This window comes from Brienomyrus brachyistius, chromosome 19 (genome assembly GCF_023856365.1).
Source record: "Brienomyrus brachyistius isolate T26 chromosome 19, BBRACH_0.4, whole genome shotgun sequence".
NCBI lineage: Eukaryota > Metazoa > Chordata > Actinopteri > Osteoglossiformes > Mormyridae > Brienomyrus > Brienomyrus brachyistius.
Genome location: NC_064551.1, coordinates 2,641,672 through 2,657,272, shown reverse-complemented (window position 1 = coordinate 2,657,272; position 15,601 = coordinate 2,641,672). Strand labels below are relative to the sequence as shown.

Sequence of the window (15,601 nt, the reverse complement as noted above, 5' to 3'; positions counted from 1 at the left end):
TGGGAAAAAAATGGAAGCTATAATCCAAGTGAAAATGGTAGATTACCTGGATGCAAATAACATTCTGAGGGATAGCCAACATGGATTTAGGAGAGGTAGATCCTGTTTAATTAATTTACTTGAGTTCTTTGCGGAAACTACAAGAGAAATTGATTACAAAAAGGCCTACGATCTGATCTACTTAGATTTCCAGTAGGCCTTTGATATTGTCCCCCACAAACGGCTCTTACTTTAGCTCAAGGCTGCAGGGATTTTAGGAACTGTAGCAGATTGGGTCGAAAACTAGTTAACAGACAGGAAGCAGCAGGTAGTTATTAGAGGCACAATGTCACAGTGGGCCTGCGTTCATAGTGGGGTACCGCAGGGTTCGATTTTAGTACCACTATTGTTCCTAATTTACATTAATGATCTTGACACGAATACATACAGCAAACTGGTTAAATTTGCAGACGACACCAAGGTGGGTGGTGCAGAAGATACTGATCTAGCAGCGGAAAAGCTACAATGGGATCTGGATTTAATTAGCGACTGGGCTGATACCTGGCAGATGAAATTTAACATAGATAAATGTAAGGTAATCCATGCAGGGAACAGAAATATAAAGTACAGAAAGTTTATGGGTTCCACTGAAATAAAGGTAGCTGATTATGAGAAAGACCTCGGTGTGTATGTTGATGCTTCCTTGTCCCACTCTCGCCAGTGTGGGGAAGCAATAAAAAAGGCCAATAGGATGTTGGGTTACATCTCTAGGTGTGTGGAGTTTAAGTCAAGGGAGGTGATGCTACTTTGTAAGACCCCACCTAGGATATTGTGTACAGGTTTGGTCATCATACCTTAAGAAGGATATTGCTACCTTGGAAAAGGTGCAACGTAGGGCTACGAGAATGACTCCTGGTCTTAGAGGAATGTCTTATGAGGAGAGGTTAGCTGAGCTGAATCTATTCAGCCTTGAGCAAAGGAGACTAAGGGGGAATATGATCCAGGTATATAAGATTCTAACAGGTCTGGATGCTGTTCAGCCAAATGGCTACTTCAATATTAGTTTAAATACTAGAACTCGTGGCCGTAAGTGGAAATTAGCAGGAGAACATTTTAAAATTAATCTGAGGAAGCACTTCTTTACACAGCGTGTAGTTAGAGTATGGAATAGTCTTCCTGTTAGTGTAGTGCAAGCTAAAACCCTGGGTTCCTTTAAATCAGAGCTAGATAAGATTTTAACAACTCTGAGCTATTAGTTAAATTCTCCCCAAACGAGCTTGATGGGCTGAATGGCCTCCTCTCGTTTGTAAATTTCTTATGTTCTTACGTCGAGTCAGCAGTGTGAGTCTTTTACTTTAATTCAGGCGTCTGTTCCGGCGATGGCTTCACATGCAAGATTCTGTCTGTTTTCAAAGTCCTCTGATCCTTATGTTCTTTGGAGTGAATTGACACCAGACATTTGCCAAGAATAAAGTCAAGAAAAAGAAAGAAGAATATCTTTTTGCATGAGTTTATAATCATTAAGTATTTTTTTAAAAAAAGGTATAATCGGTTGCAAAAGAAAATCAAAGTTAATCAAATAAGGTTTTCTGTGGTCAGTAGTGGTTACAAATATATGATGATATTTAAATGTAGCTTTTAGCAAATTGTTCTTTTGAGAGAATTCTACTTATCTTAATTTTTTTGTTACTTTAGACTAATGGTCAATATAAAACAAGTCAGTATGAAATGCCCTTTTTAAGTAATAATATGCAAACACCATTAAACTGTATTTGTCATATGTCTCAGTTGATGGCTAACTCACTTCTCTCTTTTAAACCATTGTAGGTCTTTCAGTGTAAAAACCTCTCCCAGGCTACTTCAGCGGGACAAAATAAAATGTAAAAATTTACACGGTGCAAAGCCTCTCACAAAAACTGACTAAAAATTATTCTACATAGCAATTTCCGTTTCGCGTTGTAAAATTAAATATGTCTGCTTGAATGAAGCATAAATGTGGTACAGAAATGCTACGTATGCAATGTAGAGTGGGGTGAGCGAAGGGGTTTGCCCGATCATTCTCAAAGCGCGAGCGCCCTCTACAGGCCAAGGAAGCTTTGTTGATGACTTCATTTTTTCATAATGGAGGATAGCTCCAGGATCATACTCTGAAAAGAGAAAGTCATAGAATTATTAATACACACGGGATATTATGTTGTCACCTTTACGTGTAACTAACACATTAATTGTTTTAGGCTCTTGTTTTCTTACTTTTCAGATGCAGATGCCTATGACATTTCCTGCAGCGTTCACATCAGCGATCCAGGGCTAATATAACACTGTTACTTTTAATACACTAAGTTGATACGCACATCGTACATGCATTTTGGAAAATAAATGAATAAAATTCCAAGTTAATTTGAATTAGAAATTCTTCTTATACTTTATGTATACTTGCCATTGACATTCTCCTTCCACTCGCCGGGGGCGGAGTCGCAGGCGGACTCTCCCCCTGCGAGATGCGCTTGGGGTCGGCCCCGGAGCCGCTGCCCGAAGCCGGGCTCGCAGGTTCGCTGGCCAGCTTGCTCTCGGACAGTTCGCGGGTCATGAAATTGGGCTTCCGTGTTGATGGGTAGTGGCCGCTGTCCGGAGAAACACTCCGATCTTCTCCAAAGTCCTTGTAGCAGCTTACACGGCTCTGTTTGCGCACTGTGTTACGGACGGCTGCAGGTATCTCCATGTGGCTGGAGTGAGTTGCTCGTTTGGGGTGCGCTCCTCCCTGACCTGGATAACCTTGTGTCCTGCGTCCATTTCCCCCATTAGAATCACCGCTACTGGATGACTGGTCTCGGTTTTCCAAAGTATTTCGGCGATCTGAAGCGCCAAGCATCCGCTGGGCTTGGATCTCGCCTTGACTAGGCTGCTGTAGCTGCTCTCTGGGGTGCTGATCGAAGATCTTCGCATGATCACGATCCCCGGCGCTGCTGTCTGGCATCAGCGACTCATTTTCTGCTGGGGGACCAGATGAAGGCATGTACACTGGAAGAGGCCCCCACTGGCCATACGGCAGCCCTGGGTAAGTGGTTAATTGTACAATGTTTTGCGGAGACGAGCTTGTAAGAACACCGACTTGTTGCATCGCGTTTTTCTTCAGTTTACAGATACTGTCATCGTCCGCGCAGCCGTCCCCGTATAAACTTCGTCTAATTTTTTTCACCCCTAAGTGAGATATTTCGAGGATGTTGAGAGACAGGGAAAGACCGGCAATCGCTAACATAAAGACCATGAATATTGTTTTCTCCGTCGGTCTAGAAACGAAGCAGTCCACGCTGTTCGGGCAAGGCGTTCTTTCACATTTGTACAAGGGCTCCAGTCCAATTCCATAAAGGACATACTGGCCCAGTATAAATCCCAGCTCCACCGCCGATCTAGTTAAGATATGGAAAACGTAAGTGCGCAGTAAGGATCCGCGTAAAGGTGCCTTGCTTACTTTCTTCTGTTCCTCCAACTTTCTCAACTCCCTCTCCATCTGTTTGTGCTGCTCCTGAATGGGATCTGTGTCCTCCAGCTCGATCTTCAGCTGGGTCTTTTTCTTACGCCTTTCCTTTTCAAGGGCCCTTAAGCGGTACAGAGCGTGGCCCATGTACACCAGGGATGGCGAAGAGACGAAAATGATCTGAAGCACCCAGTACCGTACCGGTGAGATCGGAAACGCTTTGTCGTAGCACATGTTACTGCAGCCGGGCTGCTCTGTGTTGCAGATGAACTGACTTTGCTCATCATCCCAAACGTCCTCAGCGGCCACGCCAAGGAGAAGCATCCTGAATATGAAAAGGATGGTCAGCCAGATCTTCCCCACTATGGTCGAGTGAATATGGACTTCTTCCAAGATGCTTCCTAGCAGATTCCAGTCCCCCATCTTCAGAGCTATATATTTTGGACTGAAAAGGAGGGATCTGCACGAGGTTTTTGGACAAGTCTAGGTACTCAAAGTTTCATTTTTTAAAAAGAACGATAAAGAACCCAGTGATGTCTTCTGTTGTAAATTGTCACCAAAAATACAATACATGGAATCTCAGCACCGCGCCAGTGATGAAGTGGCCACACAGTGAACAAACACTGTCCTGCTTGTGGACATAGCTGATGTGAATGTGCCGATGATCCATCGTGCAGTTTGCAGAAGGATGAGATCGACCTGGACCCAACCGGACAATAGCCTGGGGGGTGATTTTATAATGCGGTTATTGACAGCACTGTACAGTACACACTGTTACAAATAAAGGCACACACTCACCAATAACACCCCAAGACCACATGCTCTTCTCAGTGGTCCGGCACTGTAAATCACGCCATGTTTACCTGTATTTGAAGAATCTAGATTGGCCTGAATTCCTATCAGTTTGTAACAGCACAAGGATGCTTGATTTTATGAAGTTTGGCAAAGTAATCAACTAATGTTCAATCCAAAGGGCCAGACAACACGATCAATCCGATTTTATAGTTAACTGCATGGTGTGCTAGTTTAGGCCGTTTGCCAGTGAAAGACGGCAGGCTAAACAGCAGAGTTCATTTCAAGAGGTTTTTAAATAAGGTGACGCCTATGACCTCAGAAATGCACCTCTATGGATACCTGGTCAGTTGGGTGATGAATGAGCATTACCACCTTGCAGTGACCTTGTATTTTTGCACTTGCGATTCTATTTGCCAACACCAATTAGACAATGAATACGGCAACTAAATAAATTAGTTTTATTAAAAACCAGTCACATTTAAAGAATATTTCCAAAGCAAGTTTGTGACTTATGCTTTAGCAAAAACTAAAAAAGGCAAACGTGCATCCAAAATAATTTCATTTCTGTACACATTTATACATTAAAAGTATTAACATTTCAAAAACTTGGGTTTTATTTGCATTCACTTTTAACCAGAACTGCGTATGCCCTCAGAATAACTTTGTTGTGACTGTGACCGAAACAAAAATTTGCCAGATTTCTTTTGTACATGAACTCTATTGCTCATGTACATGTTTGTGTTCCAGTTCCAAAATGGCAGATGTTACGCGTCTCCATAAACTGCCGTACCTTGCACTTGGCTTTATTCGGAAAGCTATCGCCAAGGCTGAATAAAATCTCAATGTTCTGAAATTTCTGCAACTGTACACCATGTGATCCCCCATGTGATCCCCCCATAACACGAGGATCCAAATGTATTTATACAATAATGTAATGTTACATCAGCACAAGAGCGTTTTCTAAAATCTGGCAGCAGATCAAGGCTTTAAATTGTGCAAGGGCCTGATTTATAACCCTAAAGGAGAATGAGGTAGTTGTTGAAAGCAACAAGGGCTCCCAGTAATTAAAAGAAGACATTTCAGTACAAAAACCGTGACTTCAGCACTGGTAACACTGGCCATTCTTCCCAAAGAGCATCAAAGTCTCCTTTGAGTGGAACCACATCACGAAATCTTTTGTGCATTTTGAATAACTCGGTAAACTCCAGTCATTGCTGGATGCAAATCTACTATCCAGCAAACTCAGGTTAACATGCTTGCCAATTAGCAGGTTGAACATTACCATTGGTAAACAGACACTTCGGAAATTCTTTGTCAACAGTCTACCTTGTTTCAGCAGTGGGCATCAGAAGTGCCCCTCCCCTTATCCACCCTCCGCAAAAACAGCTTTTATAGGGACAGCTAGTACTGGCTCTGCAAGTGCACGCCCTAGGATTAGGCTCCCGTGTTGCTCCTTCACTTGATGCACCCCCCAAGAGGACCACTGAAAGACTGGTTCAGGTTAACCCGCCAATATTAAATATCGCCCTGTTTCCAGGCCGCTGCTACATCATGAGCATCTGGCATTACGGGAATCTACTTCAGCTCTTCGGTGACATAAGCAGGAAAGGCTGACATTTCACATCCCTCAACAGCTCAGCTTTTCATCTTCTCCTTCTTCTTGAATAGCTTCATCAGTTGGGCAAACCTCTCCTCGATCTAGAAAAAAGCAGGACAGCATATGGAACAGTACAGTACTGACCACAAAGGCACCGACCACGGCTTTTGTATGAAAATGAACACTATACGTGATAATCGGGTGATTTAAGATACCTGGGTAGGTGATTTGTTTATCTTCGTTGACAGAGCTGAGAATGTCTCTTGTGAGGCCCCCTTCGTCTTCAGTTCAATAAGAATATCTCTGTCCTCTTCCCTTTGAGGGGAAAAACATTCTATATGATGGACAACATACAATTCATTGAACAAATGGCAGCAGATGTTATACATGAAAAAAGGTAAAAGGATGCTCAAGATTTATCAAGGTGAAAGGCTATAAACCCAGAACTTGAGGATGACATACCTGGTCCACGTCACCACCACTTCTCCCCTTTTCCTAACAACATTCCTTGCAGACAGGCTGTTGGGTGACAGTGGGATAGACACTGAGCCGCTCCTCTTCTCCTTCGGGCTCCTCATCTCTTTGTTCATGTTTCTTGACTTCCCTCCCTGTGCCTCGTCAGTCCTCGCTTTCTTGGCCTTTAACTCAGGGTGGTGCTTCTTCCTCTTTCCAGCCTTGCCTTGATTTTTTATGAAGACACTTTCATCATTCTCCACAGCTGGTTCATCATGAGCCACCAGGGATGACTCCTTGGTAGCATGTCTAGAGGAACGTGCACCTCCAGCATCGCAGGTGACGTTTCGGTTGGGAAGCTGGACATCAGCTAAATTGTGGCAAGCCAACGTCGGAGACTCTTCATCAACAGGTGCCAAGTCTGAGGTTGAAAGCACGGCCTCCATTGCACCTTTTCTCTCTCCTGAAAATACTGGTTGTGGTTTGTCTAGGTCTACAGGATTGTGGACGGCGCTTGACACAAAAGCAGTGGATGCATGTCTAATTCTTACAATGAAGTGGTCATTGGATTTCTCCATCACAACCGCCTGCATCGGCACATGAGGCTTGATCTGAAACACAGGTGATGTGGTGGCCTCCTCTGAGGCACCTCCTCCACTAGACTCAACACTTGTGTTGTCAGAGTCCAGGGCTAGGTGAATGTCTTGTTCGGTAGCATCTTCCCCATCCAGCAGAGCATCCTCGCTTAAACGTGCACTGATGACGCTGTCAGGTGCTGTGGCCGGTCCTCTGTTAACGGAGTTCAGGAAGCTCAGATGGCCATCGGACTTCAGCGGTGATGGGATAGTGAGAGAGACTGCCAGATCCTCAGTCAAAATTGAATAGGCCCTTTCTGAAATCACAGTGGAGGATGGTGTTACTCTGTCGAAAGGTAAGCTTGGGGGGACCTCCAGCATACAACTTTCGTCAAGAACAGCTGGGTTCAGAGGGATGTGAATTTTTGAGCTGGGAGAGAATTTGCATGGTGAAATGTCTGACCAGGCTGTTATGAGTTTCGATGGAGTTGCAGCCTCATCTGGTGGTATCCCTGCAAAACTCTCGGCACAAGTACTGTCTTTCCGAGGTGTACTTACAGACCAGTTGTTGGAGTCTGCTGCAGATACGCTGTTTTCCATCAGATCTGAGCCACCCTGCAACAAACACTTGAAGATCTCCCCCATTTGGGAGTCTGTGACGAGGTTAAAAGTCAAGCTGGATGTCTGCTGCTCAGTGAGAATGTCATAATCAGATTTATCCTGCAAGGAGGCACTATAGGAAAGGCGACGGACCAAAGCAGGTGGTTTTTCTGGACTAGTAGCATTATTTGAGGGTGTGAATGCAGAGTGATGTACAGGTTGCAGATCTTGCCTTTTCCTTTCTGGAACCTTATCTTCCTCACTCACATTCATCCTCAGATTTTTACCTCTGCTCCCCAGACCAGTGCGGTGGGGAATGACCGGTGGTAAAGCAGTCTTCTTCCCCGGTGGTGCAGAAGGCTTTGTTTGTTCTGACTTTCTGCTGGGCACTGGAGTAACTGACGATTTAATGATGCTGTCAGGCAGTTTCTTCAGCAATGGAACCAGTTTCTTTTTGGGATTTTTGAAGTTGCATTTCCTCATGGAGGAATGTTTCACATCTGCTGGTCTGCACTGACTCAAAAGCGTGGCCTTGATTTCCTTGAAGAAGAAGTCAAACTGACCTTCCACAAAATTCCACAGTTTCTTCTTCAGGCTCGGGGAATGCTGTTCAAAGATGCGCTTGACGATACCATTATTGGAAATTTTATTCATGCAGACAGAAATGATGTTGTTCAGCTTGGGCTTTAGGTTGTGCTCCGTACTACACAGTTTACTGAAGTTCACATTATTTACAAAGTCTGTAAAGGAGACTCGAGACATGTCAATTATATTGTAGAAGTACTTTTTGGGAAATGTTTTATGAAGTTTCATATACTTGTTTCTCGTGTGTGTGTGAATCTGTGTGAACATGGCCATGACCTCAGGGATGGTAGATGGGTTTGTTTTGGGCAAAAGTGGCACAAATGTTTTGAAGGGCTTCTCAATTGGGAGAGACATCTTCTTAGATCTGCTCTGCTTTGCTTTGCCTCCAACTCCAGAGACGCCTGCGGAAACCTCCGGGGTCTTCCGGGCGTCTTTCTCGGCAAGTCGAGCGGACCTTGGGCTGGACTGATTACTGTTGGCCATCACAGAACTGGCTTTATTCTGCTGTGGACTGGCAGCGACTGGAGAACCATCTTCAGTGTCACTGACGATCTCTCCCTCTTCTAGTTCATTCTCATCTGTCGTGCTGGAGGAGGAGAGGGAGGGGGCTGCAGGCGGGGTCTGGTCCCTCTGTGGGGGCTGCACGGAGCTATAGTCGGGTTTCTCATTCTCCTTATTCACATCCATTTTTCTTGTGCTGGTGCTGAAGGTTACAGTCACACTGGAGAATTCTAGGGGAAAAAAAAGAAAAAACTAGTGCTACTAGTGCTAAAGAAACATGTAATAACAATAATTTATACATTATTGACTCGTGTGGAAATTCTTTACGCCTCCCCCAACTTACTGTCTCTAGCTGACAGCAAGCTGGCTGAAAAAAGTGTTAACAAAAGTGTTGTTTAAATGTTAAAAAAGCTTCCTTGTACAGTAACAAATTGGTAACAGAAGAATTTGAGCTATGAAGTATCAAAAGTATTAAACGGAATGGTTCCTTCGGTAATGTTACATGAAATCGTTCTGACATCTTTTAAATTGACAAAACTAATATTTATACGTACCTTTACTCAGGCTTTTAACATGTGGCGCCTTCCCAGGGGACAAAGCTTGGTTTGTTACCGGGCGGACAGGACTGGTAAGTGGGCTGATAACGTTTGGGAAGAACTGAATGCTCTTCAGCGTAAGCATCATAGAGTCTTCATCATGGAATGAAGTGGAACTTGAGGGCACTGGGTCCTGGTCTTCATTCAAAATGGAATTAGGTTCAGAACAGTTTTTAGGTGAAGGAAAGGGGCTACTGACTTCCTGTTCAGGCACCACATGCATTGTGAACGTCCTGCTCACCCCAGATGATTCTAAAGTGTGATCTTTTGACAGGCTCTGCTCCGGTGCAGAATTTTTAACCTCGTTTTCTGGCTCTGTACTAGAAATGACAAGTCCTTCTGTGAAATTAGAGAGAACTTCAGCCATACAAGTATCTAGTGGCATGTTGACAGCGCTTGAAACGGCATCTGTACTCGCGTCACCATCTTTTTCCATTAATAAGGTACAATCGGGATTTGTTTCCATGGAAACAGGGCCAACCACGTGCTCTGAAGTCGTTTCAGACTGGGCAGGAACTGGACTATTCCACAATGCGGTGTGATCGCTGGTTTTGTTCCCAGGTGATGTATTCATATAGATGCCAACTGGATCTTGGGTCATAGTCAAGACAGATTCAGCATGTGGAGTCTCAAAGGGAGAGTGACCAGTCTGATCATTGGATGTGCTCAAATGGGCATCAGCTGGAGCTAAAATGGGGTGAAGTATTGAAGCTTCAGACTGCTTCTCAGAGTGAGTATCTTGCGATTTGCTGAGAATTGTGGCTTCCTCAGGATCATTGTCCTTAATTTCTGAAAGTGAACATTTCTCCTTACTGGGGCTTTTCTCCAACGGAGCAGATCCGGACGGCTGATTGTCGGAGGCAGGAGGTGTTTCACCTTCAGCTCTTTGCAGTTCTGTGTGGTTTTCACCATGACTTGCTTCTTCATACTCAATCATTACCTCATCTGGTAAGTGGGTTTTGTTACCAACTCGCTCAAGTGCTTTTTCAGGCTCTTCAAAATCAGACTTTTGTGTTGGCTGTTGAGCATCCTCTCTTGCAGGGCTTACAGAACATTGTACCACCTTCTCCTGGAAGGACTCATGGCTACTCTCCACTTCATCAATGACACAGTAATCCTCTCCTAAATTAAACTGATCACATTCTTCTTGGCCACCTTCAGCTGGTCTGTTCGCTTGGTCATTACCTTCAGAGGAAAGTCTTGGTTTTTTAACTGGAGACAGGGTGAGGTTCAGCGTTTCCATAAAACTTAACTTCTTATTTTGAGTATTTTTATCCGAGAGCTTTGCCCCATCACACTTATCACCAGTCACTTTGGAGTCTTTGCTGTTCTTAGTCCGGTCCCCGTGACCAGCTGAAGCTGGGTACTTAGCCTGGTCTCTGTTGCTCTCTGTCCTGTTGCACGGCGCATTGGAAGTGGCAGCCTGCTTGTCATGCCGTAAACTCTCACGACTCCCTGATTCTGGTTCTTTCCTATACTCATCTTTTTTCCTAGAGCTATCCCTCTGACCTTTCTCACTTTCTTTTCTCCTCTTCCACTCCTGGTCTTTGCTTTTCTCCATCCTAGAGCTTCGCTCTTGCCTACTCCCGCCGCCCTCATTTCCGGAACTCTTGTCCTCTCTCCGCCGATGGTCCCTTGGTGGACTCCTCTCCCCCCTGCGTCTGGATGAGGAGCCTGACCGCTCTTCAACACCACTCTGGCTTGAGCTGTGCTGCTTTCTCTCTTTGCCACTGGATTCTGCAGCACTCCTGTCCAGCCCATTCTGGTCACGGTTGCGCCTTCGCTCCCTAATACTTTTTGCCTCTGCATCCTTTGAGTCTTTGTGTCGCCCTTTTGATGCATGGGAGTTGGAAGGTCTGTGGTGCAAAGCTTCTAGAGTTGGCCTCTTCTGACGAGGGGGGCTGTGGACCTTCTCAGATTTCCTTGAAAAGTCAGCGGTGTGCGGGTGGCTTCCTTTGCTTGGCTTGGCGTGATCTTGACCTGCTTTCCGGTGCTCTGAGTTCCATCCTCCTCCATCCTTCACCTTGCATTCACTGCTTACACCAGATTCATCAAAACTGCGCGGGTCTCTTTTCTCTGTGGACTCGCCCTTCCCACTCATTGTTTCCTGGAAGGCAAGTCCCTGTGTTACAGTGCTTACCTGCAGTCTATCATCATTCCTTGTACACTGTCTCTCAGATGGAGTTTCTCCTTCCCTGCCAGCAGGATGGAGAATTCTAGAATCTCTGCTGTTATTCACATGTACAAAATTAGCACGTTTACTGGATGCCGCCATGGCTGTACCCACGCTCCTCGATTTGTCATGTACTGAAGAGTTCGAAAGCGGGGCATCCGCAGCCTCAACATTGGGCCGGTGAACGGGAACATTTCTGTCTTTCTGGGATGGTTCAGGGAGGTCCTTTTGCATAGAGCTAACCCTGTGTTCTTGTGTTTGTACTGATCCAGCTAGACCACACGTCCCTACAGGGTTTGGTCTGGGAAGTTCACGTCTTTGCAAGTTGATCTGTGATCGAGGAAAGGGAAGGCCGCTACCAAAACGACCAGACCTACAAATGTGAAAAACCGGAAAATTGGCACAAAAATAAATAAATGCTACACAGACAACTTTCACAGAAATGCTCAAAGGTTTTATATTTGTAACCTTAAAAAGCAACTAAATAGCCATTACACTTTTTAATGCCTTTGAATTTTATTTTTAACTTAATCCCAAAACAAAAATATCACTTGACACAAGTACTTTTTAAGGGGACAAAGCACTTACCTATGATTCAGTCTGTTGATCTCCTCGTCCTTGCGCCCAATTTCCATTTTGGCTGTTTTAATAAGGGCACTTATGTTCTTCTTGAGTTGTATGTTGTCATTGAGCAGCTTTTCATTCTTAAGACAAAAGCCAAAATGAATACAGCACAGAAAATCATGGATTTGTGCAATTTTAAATTTAATTTAAACCAAAATGTCTTGCAGACAGGATACCATGTTGTAACGATAGTTAATATTATACTACATAAAAGATTTCCCCAGTGCATAACAGTTTCATGCCTTTGACATTCAAATGTGTAAGAATCATCAATAGCCTTCAATTAAAGTAACACGGGAAAGATAGAAAACAGTATTAAATGTTTCTGTATTGATTTTCATTCTGTAAGTTTGTGCAAAGCTTTAAGAGAAAACCAAGACAGACCTGTGTTTCTGCTTGCTGCAGTCTCCATATTAATTCTTTAACATTGTTTTCTGCTGTGTCCAGTTTGCTCTTAAGCTACGATTAGAAAAAAAGGAAAAATTTCACACATGAAGTGTTAAGCTATAAACCAAATGTGCTGCTTGGGATTCAAGGCTGAACAAACAAGCAGACTGATGCCTAGAAATGCATGAAATGCAGAATGTGTTTAGTAGAGGTGGACAGTTCAGCTCAAGAAAGTAAAAATCCAGACCAAGACATTCGTGGTCTCAGTTATTTGCATGTTGGCTGTGAACAACTAAATGGAGTTTTGGAGGTCACTTAAAACCGGGACGTAATTTAGATGGAGGAGGACTATACTCTGTGACTCATTACTCAACTGGTTGGTTGAAACAAAATCTTGGTTTGGATTTTTCCTTTCTGAACCTGAACCATCCACCTCTGTTGTTTACAGGCGAGTTTAAATGGCACAAACCTCATTGTGAGTAGATTCTTTATGCTGCTGCTCCTCAGTGATGAATTCTTCATATAGATCCATTGAATCTTTTAATTTTTGGCATAAGATGGGTGTACTAACAGTCTCTAAATCCAAGCACAACATTCACCAAATTACTGTCAGGCTGAGTACACAGAAGGCTCCATTAACAGCACAATTACCACTTATTACAAGTAATGTAGTTACTACAACAGTTCCACTCATGATACAGACTTTTCATAATTGTAGCATATTGTGTGGTGCTACGCACAGAAATGGCTTTGTGCTAAGCATTTCAGAATAAAATTTCCATTTGTTTCTTCTTAAAATGTCAAGATTTACCTGCATTTGTACTGTTGCCGGGACTCTGGTCCAGCCCCGAGTAAATATCCACTGAATCGTCATCATTAACTACAGGTGAGTCTGAAAGAGAGAGAGACACATTAGTTTTGAGAGTCTTGATACCCTACAAGTGTTGTTCCTCAGTATTATCTGAAGCCTTACAAGCTTTCCAAGACTTTGGCTTAACTTTGACATTTGAGCAGAATAGTCATGTAACCATATAAAATATAAAGTGTATTAAGAGAACAATAGCAAAAAAAGAGAGAAACGCACCACAATGTTTCAAACTGAGATCTCCATACATCTCATCTAGGAAAATCTTCTCCATGTTGTTTCCTGTTGGTTCTTCCATATATACTTTTACAGAAGGCACTGCAAATACACTTAAAGTTTAACAAAGCATTACTATTTCATCGCATTTGGCACGTGGTCTTTTATTAAGTCATTCTGCTTTTCCGGCACTATACTGTGCCCAGCGTTAAATGTTCAGCTATTTAAATATTTCTGGAATGCATGTCAAAGTTTATACACAAACTCTGACAATTGACATACGACAACATACAGAAATTTATAATCAACTGCCAATTGCTTGTTTTGTAATTTAAACCGTACAATTATTTCAAATGGAACCCATCTAATTGAGGAAGATCAAACTAGGCAACTGGAGTCTTCATTTTGGTCCCAGGCACGTTTAACAATAAGACGAAGCTTGCTGGCTCTTCTAAGCATACAGCAGGACAGATAGCATAAAATCTGACAAAGAAAAATCCACCAGTACCCGCTTCTCATGTAGACTACAAGTAACTTAACAGAATAAGGTCGACAGTTAAGTGACAGCACACTAACATTTGCTTTTTTTATCTTCGTACCAAGAATAATTTCAGGGCTAGCATGAGAATTAGCCTAAAACGGTTACTACAGATTCTGCACTGATCTCTCTATTGTTGTAACATATAATGTAAAAGACGGAACAAAATTATCAAACGTGCATTTACCTTTGTAATTTCCTGGACTGCTGTCTTTCCTCCAACATAGCTTTCACAAAGCTAGTTAGCAAGGCACAGGCGCGCCAACCGAGTGCCTCTTCAAAACAGGAAATGACGATATTTTCCCGCGGTCTACAGACGGGCGCTGCTTCCTTTACCCAGAGCACCAGTTTTGCCTGGACTCGACAGAGAGTGTTTAAGGGTCTCCTCCAGCGCACTAGGTACCCTACTTTTGGCTTCATTAAAAAAGAGAACGTAATGAAAGTACCATATCAATGACATCACGACGCATCGATGGATATTTTGTACTGAATTCGAAAAATGGTTGTAATATAAGGTTGGATGATGTGTGATATTAATACATTTCATGTTATGTACATCCCTAGTCAGCTAGATTAAGATCATGCTTTTTCATACTTTCAATTTTGTATGGACATTATATCGCAGGGAGTTTAAGTTTTGCTAAAACTGTTTTATTCTGTCATACAGGAAAAACTTATCTACCTTTGCAATTTTGATGATTATCCCAGTTTACCTCCGCTGCTTTTTCATAAGCGCTGCATGCCCTCGCCGAACGAGGCTGAAGCTGCAGATCCTTATTCGAATTTTCCGGTCCACCTTAAATGCAGCGCAGCCGAATGCAAGGACGCAATTGTACCTGTAGGGGTATTCATTTAGCGCGGCTTACCTTCAGAACTTCATTTGGCTGACATCACTTTGAGGAAAGCACAATCATGTGGAAAAATAAGGCAAAAAATAAGAAATATCAATATTAAATCTTTTTTCAAATTATATCTGTAGATGAGGAATTTGTTTCTTGTTTTTGCATAGATGATGCAATTACATCACCTTTGTCTACAGATATAATGGGAAAGAAAATTTAATATTGATATTTTGATATTTCTTAATAAAGAATTAAATATTTAGTGGGGTGTCCTCATTTTTTCACATGACTACATATCTGGGCAGTTTCAGTAATTGTATGTCTGCACTTTATTAGAACAAGGGACAAACGCAAACGTTTTTACACTCCCGATTCAGAATTATCTCTGTCCATATCTGTACCTTATTCTGTAGATGAACAAAAATATTTTTTAACCTTACAGACACAATTGGCCATTGTACAGAAAGGTTTTATTATGTACATTTTATGTTCATTTTTGTATTACATATAAAATTGATATTATTTCTTTTGATACACGGCCCAAAATCCTTAAACGCTCTAATGTAAACACTTCCAGGTAGAAGCCAGCATGAATATAATACTGTAATCAAATGGAAATTCACTTAAGCGTGATAGAAAATGACAATTTGACTTAATTATATTTATATTTAACCGTTACAATGTATGTTGTGTATTTATATTTGCATTGGTTTTCATTACTTGACCACATCCAAGCAAAAGTCCAAGGGCCTACATGTTTACATGGCTGACAATTACATCTAAACAAAATTATGACTTCT

At 42.7% G+C, this 15,601-nt stretch overlaps 2 protein-coding genes across 3 annotated transcripts; both read right to left on the bottom strand.

Moving 5' to 3' along the window:
* Positions 1-2,087: 2,087 nt before the first annotated feature.
* Positions 2,088-3,877, bottom strand: gja10b (gap junction protein alpha 10 b). Its single transcript, XM_048986298.1, has 2 exons — positions 2,417-3,877; positions 2,088-2,126 (listed from the first exon to the last, which is right to left on the bottom strand). The coding sequence occupies exons 1-2, from the start codon at positions 3,875-3,877 to the stop codon at positions 2,088-2,090; spliced, it is 1,500 nt and encodes a 499-aa protein (XP_048842255.1).
* An 816-nt stretch (positions 3,878-4,693) lies between these two features.
* casp8ap2 (caspase 8 associated protein 2) lies at positions 4,694-14,253 on the bottom strand. 2 transcript variants are annotated; one of them, XM_048985187.1, is made up of 10 exons: positions 14,147-14,253; positions 13,425-13,523; positions 13,152-13,232; positions 12,810-12,916; positions 12,338-12,412; positions 11,918-12,033; positions 9,115-11,702; positions 6,309-8,790; positions 6,062-6,161; positions 4,694-5,947 (listed from the first exon to the last, which is right to left on the bottom strand). In XM_048985187.1, the coding sequence occupies exons 2-10, from the start codon at positions 13,501-13,503 to the stop codon at positions 5,885-5,887; spliced, it is 5,691 nt and encodes a 1,896-aa protein (XP_048841144.1). In that variant the 5' UTR covers positions 13,504-13,523; positions 14,147-14,253; the 3' UTR covers positions 4,694-5,884. The 2 variants fall into 2 exon arrangements, with proteins under 2 accessions (XP_048841144.1, XP_048841143.1); XM_048985186.1 differs by having other exon boundaries at positions 13,425-13,534; positions 14,147-14,252.
* Positions 14,254-15,601: the final 1,348 nt, after the last annotated feature.

What these genes read in the sequence shown, in the direction of transcription:
- gja10b (XM_048986298.1), bottom strand. Translation starts at nt 3,877, where the DNA reads ATGGGGGACTGGAATCTGCTAGGAAGCATCTTGGAAGAAGTCCATATT. An exon ending in GTGGAAGGAGAATGTCAATG is followed by an intron (nt 2,127 to 2,416) that starts GCAAGTATACAT and finishes TTCTCTTTTCAG; the next exon opens with AGTATGATCCTGGAGCTATC.
- casp8ap2 (XM_048985186.1), bottom strand. Translation starts at nt 14,184, where the DNA reads ATGTTGGAGGAAAGACAGCAGTCCAGGAAATTACAAAG. An exon ending in CGGCAACAGTACAAATGCAG is followed by an intron (nt 12,917 to 13,151) that starts GTAAATCTTGAC and finishes GCTTGGATTTAG; the next exon opens with AGACTGTTAGTACACCCATC. An exon ending in TGTTAAAAGCCTGAGTAAAG is followed by an intron (nt 8,791 to 9,114) that starts GTACGTATAAAT and finishes TTTTTCCCCTAG; the next exon opens with AATTCTCCAGTGTGACTGTA.